This window comes from Talpa occidentalis, unplaced genomic scaffold (genome assembly GCF_014898055.3).
Source record: "Talpa occidentalis isolate TD23 unplaced genomic scaffold, MPIMG_talOcc4v2.1 talOcc4.10, whole genome shotgun sequence".
Taxonomy (NCBI): domain Eukaryota; kingdom Metazoa; phylum Chordata; class Mammalia; order Eulipotyphla; family Talpidae; genus Talpa; species Talpa occidentalis.
In genome coordinates, this window is record NW_023600993.1 from 17,801,233 (window position 1) to 17,816,562 (window position 15,330).

The window sequence follows — 15,330 nt, forward strand, 5'->3', positions numbered from 1 at the left end:
GCAATGAGAGTAGGGAAGTAGCTTGCTTGTTCTCTCCGCTGCCCACACTGTGCTCCTCCCTAAGCTGGAGGATGGGGAAGAACAAGGCACTGGGAAAAGGAAGCAAGGATAGCCCCCAACTTTCAGGCCCTCATAGGGGAAGGCCTTCTGGGGAAGCCACAGGTGATGTGTATAATTTTTTTTTTTAAATATTTATTTATTTATATAAGCACTGGGTACAGTCAGAAGCACAGGAGGGTGAGAGAATTCACCAGAGCAGAGCGGGGAACAGAACAGGCAGACTGATGAAGAAATACACTGCTGACGGGAGTAGCGGGCTTGGCAGGAGAGGTCTGTCGTGCCATGTGGGACCCTCGCTGGTGGCCGGGGATCGAACCGGCGCTGCAGAGGCTGCGGGCAGCTTCGCAGCCCAGTGCTCAACAACTGCACCACCAGGGGAGGCCCGATGTGTACAATCTTAATCAGCAAACCAAAGTGGCCATTCCCCCTACCATACACACACACACACACACACTGTCCCCATTTTGTCTTTCTTCTTCATCAAGATTTAAAAAAACCTCGAGGTGACTGAAAGTCAGGCAGGAAGAGGGGATTAAAGGAAACTTTGCTTCCATCCTCACAATCACATTGGGAAAATATCTATCCCCACTTGCTGTGAGATTTAGGACAGCTTACAGTTCAGTGGGTGGAACTCAGGAAGTAAGAGGGGGTGTCTGTGTGGGTGTGAGTCTGAGTGGTGAATCTATGCCCATTCTCAGTACCCACTGCTGAGGAGCTATGGAACACTTGGACACAGCCAGCTCCCAGAGAGCCGCACAGAGTAGACAGAACAAGAGCTGGCTCGTCTCCCTCTCCCTGGAGGTTACCTCTGGCTTCTGTAGTTCCTGGCCGCAGCCTCATGTTTGAAGTGTGGAGATGTGGATTCCACACTTCCCCAGAATCCACTTGGATTCCTTTAAGGGAAGAGTCTTGGTGCTACTGCTAACTAGTTGTCTGACCTCAGAACACTCATCTTGCTTCTTTGTTTTTTTTTTTTTAAACTTTTTTTTTTTTATTATTATTTATTTATTTATTTATACAAGCACTGGGTACAGTCAGAAGCGCGGGAGGGTGAGAGAATTCACCAGAGCCAGAGCGGGGAGCAGAGCAGGCAGAAGGACCGAAGTACACTGCTGAGGGGAGCAGCGGGCGGCAGGAGAGGTCTGCGCACCATGTGGGACCCTCCTCCGGTGGCCGGGGAGCAGCCGGGGATCAAACCGGCGCTGCAGAGGCTGCGGGCAGCTTCGCAACCCAGCGCTCAACCGCTGCGCCACTGGGGAGGCCCTCATCTTGCTTCTTTGGATCTTAGCCGCCTCATCTGTCAATAGAACAGGGTACCTCTGGTGATGTCTAAGAGCTCTTCCAATTTGGAATTGGGTAACTTTGCTGTCAAGGCTGGGATTCCTTTCCATGATGGGGGATGGGGAGTCACTTCAGGGCTCACCCTAGGGTCACTCATGCTTCCTCTGGGACAGCAACACAGACCCCTCATGTCCCTAGTCAACCACTTGCTGGTATAATGCATGTGGGGATGAAATAACCTCAGAGGAGATGGGCAAAGGAAACATAGAATGACTAAAGGATGGTTTTCATTCCCAACCTTTTAATTGCATGCCTACTAAGTGCCAAGAGCTGTTCTAAAAATGTTCTAAGCAGACAAATTGTCTGCTATCACAAGACTTAAATTCCTGGAGTTTGAGCTTAAACAGTGATTAATTAAAATAAGCATGGAGAATTAGGATTAGGCATTGCTCCCTTCAGCCTAGTCTCTTCGATGGCTTCCTCCTGGTCTCCTTGACTTCTTTCTCTCCTTTCTGAGTTTTCTATCAAACTAATCTTCTTAAAATACCCCTTAGGCTAAAATGCTTCTAATGTTTTCTCCCTGTGCTTTTATCCTGTAAGGAAACCTGGACTTCTTGGCTCTCTGTAGCGTCCCTTTTGCAAACTCCAGGGACCTACTTTTCATCCTTCTATCCACCCCCTCACCTCTCCGAGTTCTTCAACTAAATTAGTCTATTCATGATCCCCTTATCACTGCCTGAGTTTTTTTCTGCTTCCACATTTTTTTGTGTTCTTTAAAGATTTAGAAGTTAGATTTTCTAAATGTACTGAAGTAATGCACACTTACTTTAAGAAGTGAGATACTTAATGAGTGATGTCTCGTTCCCCCTGTTCATTCTTTCTGAAGTAATTACACCCCCCACCAAATTTACACAGGAATACAGGAAAGTCACAGGAATACAGAAAACATCTGTATGCTTTTTACTCTTATTTGCCAAATTGTAACAATTTGGCACATTTGTTTTATTCTCTCTCTTTTCTACACATACATAAATCTTTTTTTTTTCTTCCTGAGCTATTTAAACAGCTTTCAGACATCATGTTTCTTTACTCCTTAATATCTCAGTGTGTATTTCCTAAAAACAAGAATATACTTAGTATAGTTAAAACTTGAGGAAATTGGGCCTCCCCGGTGGCGCAGCGGTTGAGCGCTGGGTTGCGAAGCTGCCCGCAGCCTCTGCAGCGCCAGTTCGATCCCCGGCTGCTCCCCGGCCACCGGAGGAGGGTCCCACATGGCGCGCAGACCTCTCCTGCCGCCCGCTGCTCCCCTCAGCAGTGTACTTCGGTCCTTCTGCCTGCTCTGCTCCCCGCTCTGGCTCTGGTGAATTCTCTCACCCTCCCGCGCTTCTGACTGTACCCAGTGCATGTATAAACAAAACAAACAAAGAAAGAAAGAAAGAAAGAAAGAAAAAAACATGCCTCTCTATATAAAAAAAAAAAAAAAAACTTGAGGAAATTTAATATTGACACAACACTTTGATTTAATCTAACTTCCTTACTATTAGTTTTTTCAACTAACCCAGTTATGTCGTTTATAAAATTTTCTTCCTTCCAGTATAGGATCCGGTCCAGGATCATTTGTTACATTAAGTTCTGATGGTTTTCAGTCTCCTTTCTGGAATCTCTATTTTTCTTTATTTTTTCATGTGCGAAACTTTTTTTTTGAAGAATAAAGGCCAGTGTCTTTCTTTTAGCTTTTATTAATAAAATACATTATACATCTTTTAATAATATTTTGAATCTACCAATGCTTTTCCATGTTCTGTAAAATTTTTTTTTTTTTAGTTTTGCTAAATGCTTTTTTTTTTAATTGAAGTGTCACTGTTTTGTTTTATATACTTACTAGTGTTTTGGCAGTATAGGATCACCCCCTCACGCATAGTCTCCATAGCACTCCTACCACCCAAGCACCCATAGTCCTTCACCACATTTTAATTGTCCTTTCAATATCTGGAAATGCCTCTCCATCTTCCTAATTCCTATTTGTTCTTCTAAACTCAGTCATAATCTCTGGCCCTTGCTGGAGGCCAGGCATACCTCTTAGGCTTGACATCTGCCACAACACCCAGCACTGTGCTTCACATACACAAAACAATCAATAAATATTTGTTGATTAATTGATTGGAGGGTGAGACATGATTACTGGCTGCTGCAAAGACAGCATTTGTCCTGTAGGCTTCGCAAGTCAAGATTGGGATCTCTGCTGCCAACTGCTTCTGAGGTTTGTAATAATTGAGGTAGATAATGGAACCAGGGGCCTCCCTGGTGATGCAGGGGTTAACATCTCAGTGCCATCAAGCTATCACCAGCCAGTGTGACATGAGTTCAATCCCAGGCCTGCCAGGGAGCTACCCACGTGGCTCAGCAGTCCTGTTTGTCTTGCCCACTGCTCCCCTCAGCAGTGCACTTCAGTGGATCCACCTGTTCTGCTCCCCACTCTGTCTCTGGTGAATCCTCTCACTCCCTTGCACCTCCTGCCTACAGCCCAGTTTTTGTATGTGTAAATAAGTAAAATTAAATCTTTAAAAATAAATCTTTTTAAAAAAGAAAAGCTATTGAAACTTAAACTGGACCCGTGACTATAGATTTGCCACACAATAGATCTGTGGGGAAGTTGATACATATTTCTGAAGTTTCAAAATAGATAATTAAGAGTGTGAAATAAAAGTAATTTTCCCTACTATTTCATTGCTGCAAATTTCAGAAACTGAAAAAGTGTTAAGTTTGTGAAACGATTTCAGAGATTAATGAAACAAACTGGTCAAACAGCAAAACAGCAGGCTCCAATTGTAGTCTGTCCTATATTATTAGTGTAGAAGAGGTTGGAGGCTAGTTTGTTTAGTGACCAGGCCCAAAAGAGGCGATGCTAATTTAGAAAGAGGAGAATGCTTTGGTATCCATATCGCAACATCAAACACATCTTTTTTTGCCCTTGCCTGAGAAAGCATTAGACTCTTATCAAGTCTTGGTAAATTTTGAAAATCACATGGTTGTTCAATGCCTCCATGTGGTAGAAAAAAATAATTTAGCTCTGTCCTAGTTTCCTGTGATCGCCACATTCAGGACCAATAAACTCTGACAATGCTTAGGGTCGTTCAAAGGAAACCCTGTTTTTAAATAAAGACCTATGGAAAAATTACCCGACTTGAAGATAAAAGCACCAGATGTCATTAAGTTTCATAAAGCTGATCTTTCTTTGCAAAACTTCCTCATCTTTTTGTATAAGAAATGGGTTTTTCAGGCAAAGGAGCATCATAAGATAAAACAAGTGGACTGAAATCTGCACTGAGACCACCCTTTCAGCAAGGCTTTATAGCAAATCTTTTAAAATTCCACGCCTAAGTTTTTTTTCTTCTGACAGAAAAATGAAAACTTTTCTCTCCTGCATAAGAGGAGTTAAAAAAATCCATGTTAACAAATGTTAATTTGCTTGACAATTCTTTGGATGTAAAATTAGCTAAAGAGAAGGATCTTCTTTAGGAAAGTATTTGAAGTTCAATGTAAGTAACAAGCCCAAAACAGGAGTACTCAAAAGTTATAGACTAGGTGTCTTTCTTTTGAATCAACTGTATCATTTCACCTCTTAGGGATCACTTGGCACCTTGAACTTCAAATGTTTATACTTAAAAGTTCTGGATACCCTATATATATCTTCAGAGTGGAAAAAGAGAATTGGCTTATTCTGAGAATCAGGAATAGGTATTAGTTAAAGCTGAAGGCCACTGCCTCAAAGCAAGCGGAGCTAGTCTGCTAGCACTTGAGCTCTGTGGCTGCCAGTATCTTTTAAATGTAAATTGAGCATTCCTTATCAAAGCAGTCAGGGTATACGTATGCAACTGCAGGCCTAGAAGACCACCACAGAGTTGGGGGGAGGGGCAGAGGTGTATTTTCATGGCTTCCTCCTTGGTTTCTTTGGGATAATATAGCATCAGAAAGTCTTAGCTATTTAAAATATATTCATAAATATACAATAAATGAGTAATGATAATTCTCAGGATGCTTCGACAGTGAGCAGTCATTGGTTCAAATAAATAAAATTAGCGATTCCCTTACTTCCTCCATTTTTCCACTTTCTCAACTGCCTTGACTGTCACTGTGTTCATGATAATCAGAGTTCTGTTATATTTATTTATTTTTTTATTTTAAAGATTTATTTATTTATGCATACAAGAACTGGGGTACAGGCCAGAGGTGCGGGAGGGTGAGAGGATTCACCAGAGACAGAGTGGGAAGCAGAACAGGCAGACTGACTGAAAACACTGCTTAAGAGGAGACAGGCGAGGTCTGCTGCGCCATGTGGGTTATTGCCCTGGTCGGCCGGGATTGAACTTGTGCTGCAGAGGCTGCAGATTGCTTCACAGTGCTGTGCTTAGCCCCTTGTGCTACCAGGTATGCCCCAGTTCTGTTATATTTAGTATATTTTTTCTTCAACAGTGTTGGGACTCTTTCAGATCCCCCAATATTACCAGAACTGACAAAATCATCTGCGGACAGTCTCGACCATAGACACAAATTTGCCACCACTTTACTGCATGGCTTTGAACAAAACAATGGCTTTCTCTGCTTTCATTTCCTCATCTATAACATGAGGACTCAGAACTGAAGGACATCCTAGGCCCCTTCTAATAGATAAAATCCTAATTCCTTGACTCTGTTCCTTAGGAGTTTTCTTATACATGTCATCAATTTAAGTCATGAAGACTCCTTGTCAGGATTGGGGGGGGGATTTTTTTTTTTTAATTTTTTTTTTTAAGATTTATTTATTTATTTTATATAAGCACTGGGTACAGTCAGAAGCGCGGGAGGGTGAAAGAATTCGCCAGAGCCGGGAGCAGAGCAGGCAGAAGGACCGAGAGGTCCTTCAGGAGAGGTCTACAAGCCATGCCGGACCCTCCTCCGGTGGCAGCGAGCAGCCTGTGATTGAACCCGCCATGCGGAGGCTTTGGGCAGCTTCGCAACCCATCGCTCAACTGCTGTGCCACCACCAGGGAGGGGGGGGGGGAATTCTTAATAACTTACTTTGCATAGCAGTTAATAAACCATTTTACTACAGATCCACATTTGGGCCTTTTGACAATCTGCCAGTGAATACAGCACAGGTATTCTTGTGGGGGTTTTTTTGATTGTTTTTTTTTAAGATTTATTTATTTATGCATACAAGAACTGGGGTGTAAGCTAGGGGTGCGGGTGATGGGGGATGAGAGGATTCACCAGAGAGAGTTGGGGAGCAGAACAGGCAGATCCACTGAAATACATTGCTGAGGGGAGCAGTGGGCAAGACAGGAGAGGTCTGCTGTGCCGTGTGGGTTAGCTCCCTGGTCTGTTGGGGCTGGAACTTGTGCTGCAGCGGCTGGCCATAGCTTACTAGCGCTGTCTTTAACCCCTAAGCCACCAGGGAGGCCCGTATTCTTGTTTTTTTTTTTTGTACACAAGGAAATTAAGGTTCAGAGTGGTCTATTCAGTTGTATTTAGGCCTGATAGTTAATTAGTAGGAAAACAAGAGGGTGGCACATGAATTTTTATTTTTTTGACTGAGACAACTATATGTTTAATATAGTCTGACATAAAGATCAGTCTTTTGAGAGCAGTGAATTCTTTTCTAAACATCTTGAGGTCTTTATTCCCCTCTGTAAGTTATTCCCAAACCATAAAGCACTTATCAGGGTTAGAGAGAAGGACTAGGACACAAAAGAGGCCTCATATCCTTCCAGACTCATGGTTGAGAAAGCACTTCCTTAAGGAGACAGAGTCCCAAGATTACATGATATATAGCCCCCAGGACCAGTCCAACCCAAGCATAAACAATGAAATACAAATAGCATGTTCCGATTTAAAAACAAGTATATTATTTTTTTTTTTTTTAAAGATTTATTTTATTTATTTATACAAGCACTGGGTACAGTCAGAAGCATGGGAGTGTGAGAGAATTATTCACCAGAGCCAGAGCAGGGAGTAGAACAGGCAGAAGGACCGAAGTACACTGCTGAGGGGAGCAGTGGGCGGCAGGAGAGGTCTGCGCGCCATGTGGGACCCTCCTCAGGTGGCCAGGGAGCAGCCGGGGATCGAACCGGGTTGCAGAGGCTGCGGGCAGCTTCGCAACCCAGCGCTCAACCGCTGTGCCACCGGGGAGGCCCAAAAAAAAACAAGTATATTATTATAGTTAATATCCAAGCATACTGTTTGTGCAAACCAAAATTAAAGAAAAAAATTAACCTTCTGTCCTAGCCATATCAACAAATCAAACCTTTTATTTAATATTTCCCTGTCATGTCTGCCCGCTCTTGTCTTTATACGGTTATGATCTTTTTTCCTGGTTGTACCCATAGTGTCGATGTGTAAAGTATTAGAAACCCAGATTTTCACAAGAGGAAGTCTCAATTTTAATAACTGTCTTTAGATTCTTTTCTTCATCTCCAATGAGTTAATTTTGTGTTTGCTTATTGTTTGCTCTTGAATTCATACACCCTCCATCAGAAGTACTAAAAGCAAACAACCTGCTTTTAAAGAGTTTTTTCTTTATTTGCTTTCAAATAACATACATTAGGGAATTACTTTCATAGGCTCTATCAGGACGCCTGAAACCAAACACATGTGTGGGCATCTCTTAAAAACCTCTATTCATTTGAGTGGCTGAGGGACATTTCTATCTGGAGATAGGAGGATGGAGGTTGAAGTGATGACAAATACGTTTTTTCCCAGCTTTGGGATTCCTTGATTCGATGACAATCCCTGGTAGGTGCAGGCTTCCTGGTAAGGGTTGAGCAAGAAAACAAGCACAATTACTTTATGAGTCTTGGTAAAGTTGGAGTTTGAAGTCGAGGGTTAGGAGGGGTTTAGGTGGGTGGTAAGAATGCTTGTTTTCCTGGTTACTGATGTGCCTGGGCTTTATTTACATCATGCGCCGTCGGGTGGTAGCTGAAGCCACTGTTGCCATGGAAAAGGACGACAATTTGAAGGAGATAATTTAGAGTGGCCCATGGAAATGTGACTGGGCAGTGTCCTAATGGTACCACACCTTGCAGGTGTGGTCTTAGTGTACTTGGCTAGCACGTCTTTCTTCCGTTTTCTTCGACCGATAAGAACGACAAAGAAGAAATCGTAATGTGATGGCTTAATCTTAAAAAAAAATTAATCTTGGTAAAAATGCTGGATAAGAAAATTCAGAAGAATTACCGCCTAATTATCCCAGAAATATAACTATTTGAATAGCATTTATATTATAGTTGGGGAAAAGTATAGGGCTCCCAGAACTTTTAATTCCATTTTCCCCCCCCCAAAAATTCAAACTTTCTACGTCAACTAAACTGACACCCAAAAATTCTCAATCCAGTCTGATTCAGTAGCATAGGAATTCTTCCCAGTGATTGCTCACATTTGAAGCTTGTTATACACGTTGGTTTTACCTGTCACGAAGTCCTTTGTATCACTTTTTATAAAACCACACCACTTTCTATAAAAAGAGGCCGGAAGAATCTAAAATTTTGAGATTGCACGCGCCCGAGCAAGCAGAAAACTCCTAGTTTGGGATTTTCTCACAGGCGTGCCTACACCGACCTCTGCTCCCAGCAGGTAAACGGCCAGAGGCTGCAGCCCGCGTCAGCCTGAAGGGAAACCCGGCCGCGGGGTTTCTTCTTGCCCCCCTTAAACAGCTCCACTTTTCAGGAGGAGTTCCCGCGGCGTTCCCCAGTCCAAAGTCCTTGTCCCCAGATGACCATCTTTTCCACCCATCTGCCAGCACCCCCCCTTTGCCAAAACCCTCACTGGAAAGAACTTCCTCTCGTGACCCCCCCCAATTCCATGCCCTTCGCGCCTCAGCGACTCCCCCTCTCCGACCGGCTTCCCCTCCTCAGCCCAGGACCCGGGTCTCAAAACCACTGAGGAGAAAATTCACACCCGTCGCCCCCTTCCCGGCGTCCCGAGGCGGCGCTGGAGTGGCGGGGGGGGGGGGGGAGCAGGGTTCCCCGGGGTCCCCAGAGTCCCGCCCGCGCCCCGCTCCGAGGTGTGCGGGGGGAGGGGCGCGGGGAGGGTGGGCCCGGCGCGGGGGAGGGGCGCGGGCCGGGGGGAGGCGGAGGCGTGTGGAGCGTGTGTGGCTGGGGGAAGCCATTGCCTGTTTAATAGTTGCTGTTGCTGCACTTCCGCTTCTCTCCCGGCGAGAGAGACACGAGTGGCCAGGCCCAGCCGCAGCCGCAGCAGCAGCCGCCGCGGCGGCACGGAGGAGCCAGACACAAAGAGAGGTACGGGGATCCCCCCGCCGCCCGCCGCCCCCCGGCCGTGCCGCCGGGCCTCGGGGACACCCCTCGCCGCCTCCCCCCGACCCGCGCTGCCCGGGCCGCCGGGCACGGCGCTGAGGGGGGGCGCGGAGAGGGGCCGGGGAGCCCCAGGGGTTGGGGCCGCCCGCGGGGGATGGGCAGGGACCCCGGGCCGCGTGGGGTGCGGGGGCCGCCCGCGTCGGGGCCCCGGGGGGCATTGTGGCTCGAACTGTCAGCGCTGTGCGGAGAGCCCCCCACTGGCCGCCTAGGGGGCCGGGAGCGGGGGAGGGGGAGTTGGGGGGAGCCGGGTTCCCCCCCTCAGGCGGGGGCCCGCGGGGATTAACCCCTCCGGGGCCGACGGGCTCATTGTTATTCCTTCGCTGGCAAGGCCGAGCACCTCTCCGCCCCCCCTTCCCGCGTCCCCCATTAGGGGTGGCGATCGGGCGGGTGCTCGGGACCTCCGCCCCCGCCGCGCGGCCGGGCGCCCGGGCGGCCCTGGGACAGGCCGGCCGGGAGGGGCGTCGGGCCTCGTCGCCCCTGCCCCCCCACCCCGGCCTCTCCCTTCCCCCACCCGGCACCCGCTCCCCGCCTCCGTCCCCCCGTTTTGGCTTCCTCTCTTACTCCTCCTCGCTCCCCGACCTCGTCAAACTCCGCTCCTGACCCCCGCGGTCTTGCTCTGCCACCGGCCCCCCAAGACCCCCGGAAAGCCGAGAAAAACAGCCCCGAGGCCCGTCGGCCGCCGGGACCTTCCCTCCCGGCCCCGCCGAGGCGCCCCGCGCCCCCGCCCTGCCCTGCTCCTCCGCCTGCTCGCCTTCTCCCCTCCCTGCCCGGAGGGGAGCCCCGGGGGGCGAGGGAGGGGCGACTTGCTTTTGCTCCTGACGGTTTTGCGTCCCCCCCCACCCCCTTGGGGCCAGAAATAAACCGCGTCCCATTTGCAAAGACCTTAGTGGGCCCGAAGACTTGGAAAAGCAAGTGGAGGGCGGTGGGCGGCAGGGTGCACCCCCTGTCCACAGTTCTCCTGACAGCACCCGAGTTCCCTATTTACGCGCGCTGCATGGTTTGCGTTTTTCTGTTTTGTTTCCCTCTCGCTGCAGGGGCTGTTTGCGGGGTGGGGTGGGGGGTTCGCTATGTCGGATGACGATTCGAGGGCCAGCACCAGCTCCTCCTCATCATCGTCCTCAAACCAGCAAACCGAGAAGGAAACAAACACCCCCAAGAAGAAGGAGAGTAAAGTCAGCATGAGCAAAAACTCCAAACTCCTCTCCACCAGCGCCAAGAGGTACTCTACTCCTCCCCTCCCCCCCAGGCTTCCTATTTTCCGAACCTCCTCTTGCTGTATTTGGTCTGCTTCGCTATAAGGGTAGCTTCAATGCTCCTCGTGGCTTATATGTTCTTAAAAATGAAAAAAGAGCCTTGGCAGCCCTAATTATTTTCTCCTTTGCCTCTTCTGTTTTTCTTCTTAATCATTGTCCACATGCAGCTGTTGTGGCTTGCCTCTTCCATTTCTTACCAAAGTTTATAAGAATCTTCGTTACTTTCATTAGTGACCCTCAAATCTGATTTCAAATTACTTGGCCTAGTAATTACTCACCTGACCCTCCTCAAGACTGCCATCCCACTAAATTACTAATACCTGCGCAGACAGTTCTAGCAAAAGGAGTTCTATTACCATCTTAGTTCTTCTCACCTGTTGCATATGTGAACTAATCTAACTAGTGGCTCTTTTTCTTTGCTCCTTTCCTCTCCTGTCGTGGTGTCAAAGCTACGATTTACAGACATTGTCCTTCAGGAATATCTTCTGAGCCCCATGACCCTTCAAAAGATCTAGAATAGATTCCTGGAACCCCCATGCCATTTTTAAATCCCTCTGCTCTCAGGTGGACAGTCCTTAAACGTTAAAGTGGCAAACCAGAAAAATAGTAAGGCGTCTGGATGGTGGGTTGGATAGGAGTGTCTTTCTAAAAAGTTAAAAAAAAAAAAAAGATCCGAGGCTCTGGTTTCTCCAATGAGTTGAGTGAGCTGGAACATGGGGTTTGAGTTTATTCTGTCATCCTTCCTGACTTGAAATTTGAAAAGTTGTCAGATGCTTGGGTGACCTAAGCATGGACTGATGGAGCTAATTTAACTTATTTTAAGTAGTGTGGCAGTCTAGACTTCTGTGGCAAGATTGTTCTCATTTTCAGAGAGTTGATTTGACTACATCCCAGCTTCCTGAGAGTTCTAATTGGCCCTCATTGATTAGCGCTGTGCTGGTTCTCCCAGGCCTGCCCTCTTCCTGGCCCACTTTGGAACTTACCCTGACTTGACCAAGATAGGATATTTGCTTTAGGCCGTTGGCATTTTTATATGTTGCCAGTGATCCATGGTGTACATGAATATATTTGGGGTAAAGGCACAGATACCAAATATAAAATAGTCAGCTTTGTGTCGCTAAATTACATGAAGGTGGTGGTTTCATTAGATAGTCTGTCCATTTGCGCAAAGGGAGTTAAAAACTTGTTTGGAAATGTTTGGGAAATGGTGGTCATAAGAAAAGTGAAAGGCGGAAGCTACAACTAGTAATTTTACCTATAAGGTGAACATCAGTTCTAGCTTCCTGGATATCTTACAGGGAAAAGTGTCGCTGGAAAAACAGCTAAAGTTTTTAGTGAAAGTAAAAATGGAAGAGGGATGGTGTAACTAGGTAAGCATGAGGTGGACATTTGCATTAGTGGAACTCTGCAAAAGCTGCTGTGTGAAATAGTTTGGTTTGGGAGGCACGTGTTTCCCATAGAATTTGCAAGGGGGAGCCTATTGCAGCATATAGAGTGAAAAAGAAGCCTGAATTGGCCGTAAGAGGTTACTTAACTGCATATTGGAAAGTGGTTTCTAGACTAGAAGAAAGTCCCGGTTGAGAGTGTTCTGGACAAGATTTACTCTGTGGAGCATACGAATGTGTTACTGTCGCAGATCTTCATGCCATTATCCTGGAAATGGTGCAAATGTTTGTTGTAGAGGTGAAGTGGATAAAGCTGTCTGGTATTACTCTTTTTAGGTATTAAAGAAACAACTCTCTTTAGTATTTTATAGTAGAGGTGGGGTTGCAAGGAGAAGTGAAGTCAATAACTATTTTTATACAAGAAGTCTCAGGGAGGGAGTATTTTTGCTTTATGTCCATAGGCTTTAATAGGTGTAGGTAAAGAATCAGGAAACCAGGGTTCCAAGTCAGGAAGCCGGTGTTCCGAACTTTTTAGTCAAACAGCCGGGATGTGAATGTCTCAGAACTGAAATGCTTGTTGGTAGCAATAGAATTTAGCAAGACATAGATAACTAGATGTCAGTATGGACTGTGCGCAAACCCCAGCTCTAAAGTTGACCAGATTTGTAGGTCCAATAGGAAGGTTTAAAGAACTTCCCCAGTCACCACCCTTCATTTCTCTTTACTTACACGTGGGAAAACAATGCCTTTCAAATCCTATTCCCCATCACATCCAGCCACCTCAATTTCTACCCTTAGAAAACCTTTGCAAAGAGAAAAGAATCCATTGTGATTCTGATTGCCGCGTGTGTGCGTGTGCGTGTGTGTATGTGTGTGTGTCTTTTACAATTGCGCTGCCTTCACGAGATTTTTACGTTGTACAATAACCCATTAGGGTTTTCAATGATAGGAGCAGGAAAGGTGGTAAGAATAGCAGGCATCGCTTGGAAGGTGGAAGAGGCGTAAAAGCCTCAAACTTTGTCGTTGTAATTGATGCTGCGAGCGCCTAGGTAAGCAGAGACAAAGGCCAGGCTTTGGTGTGAACTGCCTGGTGGCGTCGGCCTGCGAGTGGGGGATGGGGTTCTTTGTGAAGTCCAGGGTGGGTGCGGAGAGGGAAAAGTGGAGGGCCCGGGGCTGGTGTCCAGTGTGGGGTGACGGGCCGGGCTGGCCCCGGGCGGGGAGGCCGGGCCAGGGGCCCGCGCGCGAGCCGGGTGGGCTGCACCTGTGCGCCCGCGGGCCGGCTGCCCGGGGCCCGCCGGGCTGGGGCGGCGCGGTTCGCGGCCCGGACCCCGCGCGCGGCGTCGGGGCTGGAGGTTCCGGGGCGCGGCGGAGGCGAGCGGGGGAGTCGCCGAGCGACCCGGCGCGGGCCCTCCCCACCCCCAGCCCGCAACTTCGCCCGCGCCGCCGGCGTGCGCGGCCCGAACCGTCGGGCGCGCGCGGGGGGGGGGGGCGGGGAGCGCGGGCGGCGGCGGCCCCACGGCGCCCGGGACCGCGGGCGGGTCACTGCGGGCCGAGGGCCCTCGCGGGGAGCGGCCATGTTGGCTTCGTCACCGGGGACGCGGGGCGGCCTGGGGGGGCGCCCTACCGGGCGCGGGCGGGAGGGCGGCCGAGCGGCCGGGGTGACCCCGGCGGCCGACACGGCGGCGTCCTTCCACCCACCCGAGGGCTGGGCTCGCTCCGTCCCGCGGGGAGGAGGCGGGGACGGTGAGTGTGCCCCGACACATCCCGGTGAGATTCAGAAGCTGGTCCGCCGGGGAGAAGCCGAGGAAGGCCTCCCTCAGCGCGGGCGGCCGGGAGCGGGACCTGCCTGTGGGGTGCGGGCCGGCGGGCGCGAGCGAGACCCGGGCCCGCCTCAGCCGCGGGACGAAAGGTGTTTTCTTAAACGACGGCCTCGCCCCGAGCCGTGGGTGCAGCTTCCCCCCCTGCGCAGCACCCAGGTGTCGCGGCGGGCGTTGGGGTGTCGGCCAGGTGGAGCCTTCCGACGCCTGACGCGCGCGTTTGTCTCTCTCCCGCCTCCAGGATTCAGAAGGAGCTGGCGGACATCACTTTAGACCCTCCACCTAACTGCAGGTGAGCTGCTTCTCCGGTGTTGTACGCATTTCAGGTTCTTCCAACCCTGGTGTTGGGTTTTTTTCTTTTTATTATTGTTTCAGTCTGCTTTATATTTGCTGAATGTTTGTTTTGGTGCTTCACATCCAAAGCCAGGTGAGGGCTGTTAACCTGAGTATTGATGATCTGACAAGCTCAGTCTGTGTTGCAGAGAAGTAATGGATTTATTTGAACACTTTTTTAATATCTAAAACAAAACTAAAAAGAATTGGAGGATGTATGGTTGCGTCATTGTGAAGTTTGGTATGTCATTAAGGTTGATGTAAAATCTTGTAGATGTTCAGGACATTTTGGTTGGAAAATTGCTTTGCTCTGGTTACTTAGCGAATTGAGCGCAGCCTGAAGTCAAACTCGGGATCCTCAAATTTGTATATAAATTGTGTGTTGGACTTTTGGCAGACCAAGTCAAGAAATGAATTGTGGCTTCAATAAAAAGGTTTTGCTTTAATTATTTGACAAATTTAAACTCTTCCATTGGGTGTTTTTCTTCACAATTGCTTTACTTGGACGACATGCATGTGTTTAAAATGCAAGACAATTTAATAGGAACTTTTGAAGGTTTTCTTGGTGAGTTGATGTTATTTCAAATAGCCATTTTGCTATTGTTGAATCATGGTGAAAGACTTGATGACTTTAATCAACAGTGCAGTGAAAGGACTTGTTAATCTTCAGCCTTTTATTGGGGGGGGGGAGCTCTTCTATTCTGTTACTCTTGTAGTTAAAAAATTAAGTATAACATTTAACCTAATTCCCGTGCCTCAGAATTGGCATTGGAAGGGGATGCGAAATTTCAGAGGTGTTCTGAACTTACAGGTAGGAGTAGAAGTTGACAAGAAAATATTCATTGGTCATCCA

General features: G+C 48.1%; 1 protein-coding gene across 1 annotated transcript in view; it reads left to right on the forward strand.

Annotated features, from left to right (window-relative positions):
* Positions 1 to 9,489: 9,489 nt before the first annotated feature.
* Positions 9,490 to 15,330, forward strand: part of LOC119257280 (ubiquitin-conjugating enzyme E2 E1) — a 59,079-nt gene continuing 53,238 nt past the window's right edge. The window contains exons 1-3 of the mRNA XM_037525103.2: positions 9,490 to 9,614; positions 10,724 to 10,908; positions 14,386 to 14,436. Coding sequence (XP_037381000.1) covers positions 10,757 to 10,908; positions 14,386 to 14,436 — 203 coding nt within the window. The 5' untranslated portion in view covers positions 9,490 to 9,614; positions 10,724 to 10,756. The remainder of the gene's footprint in view (positions 9,615 to 10,723; positions 10,909 to 14,385; positions 14,437 to 15,330) is intronic.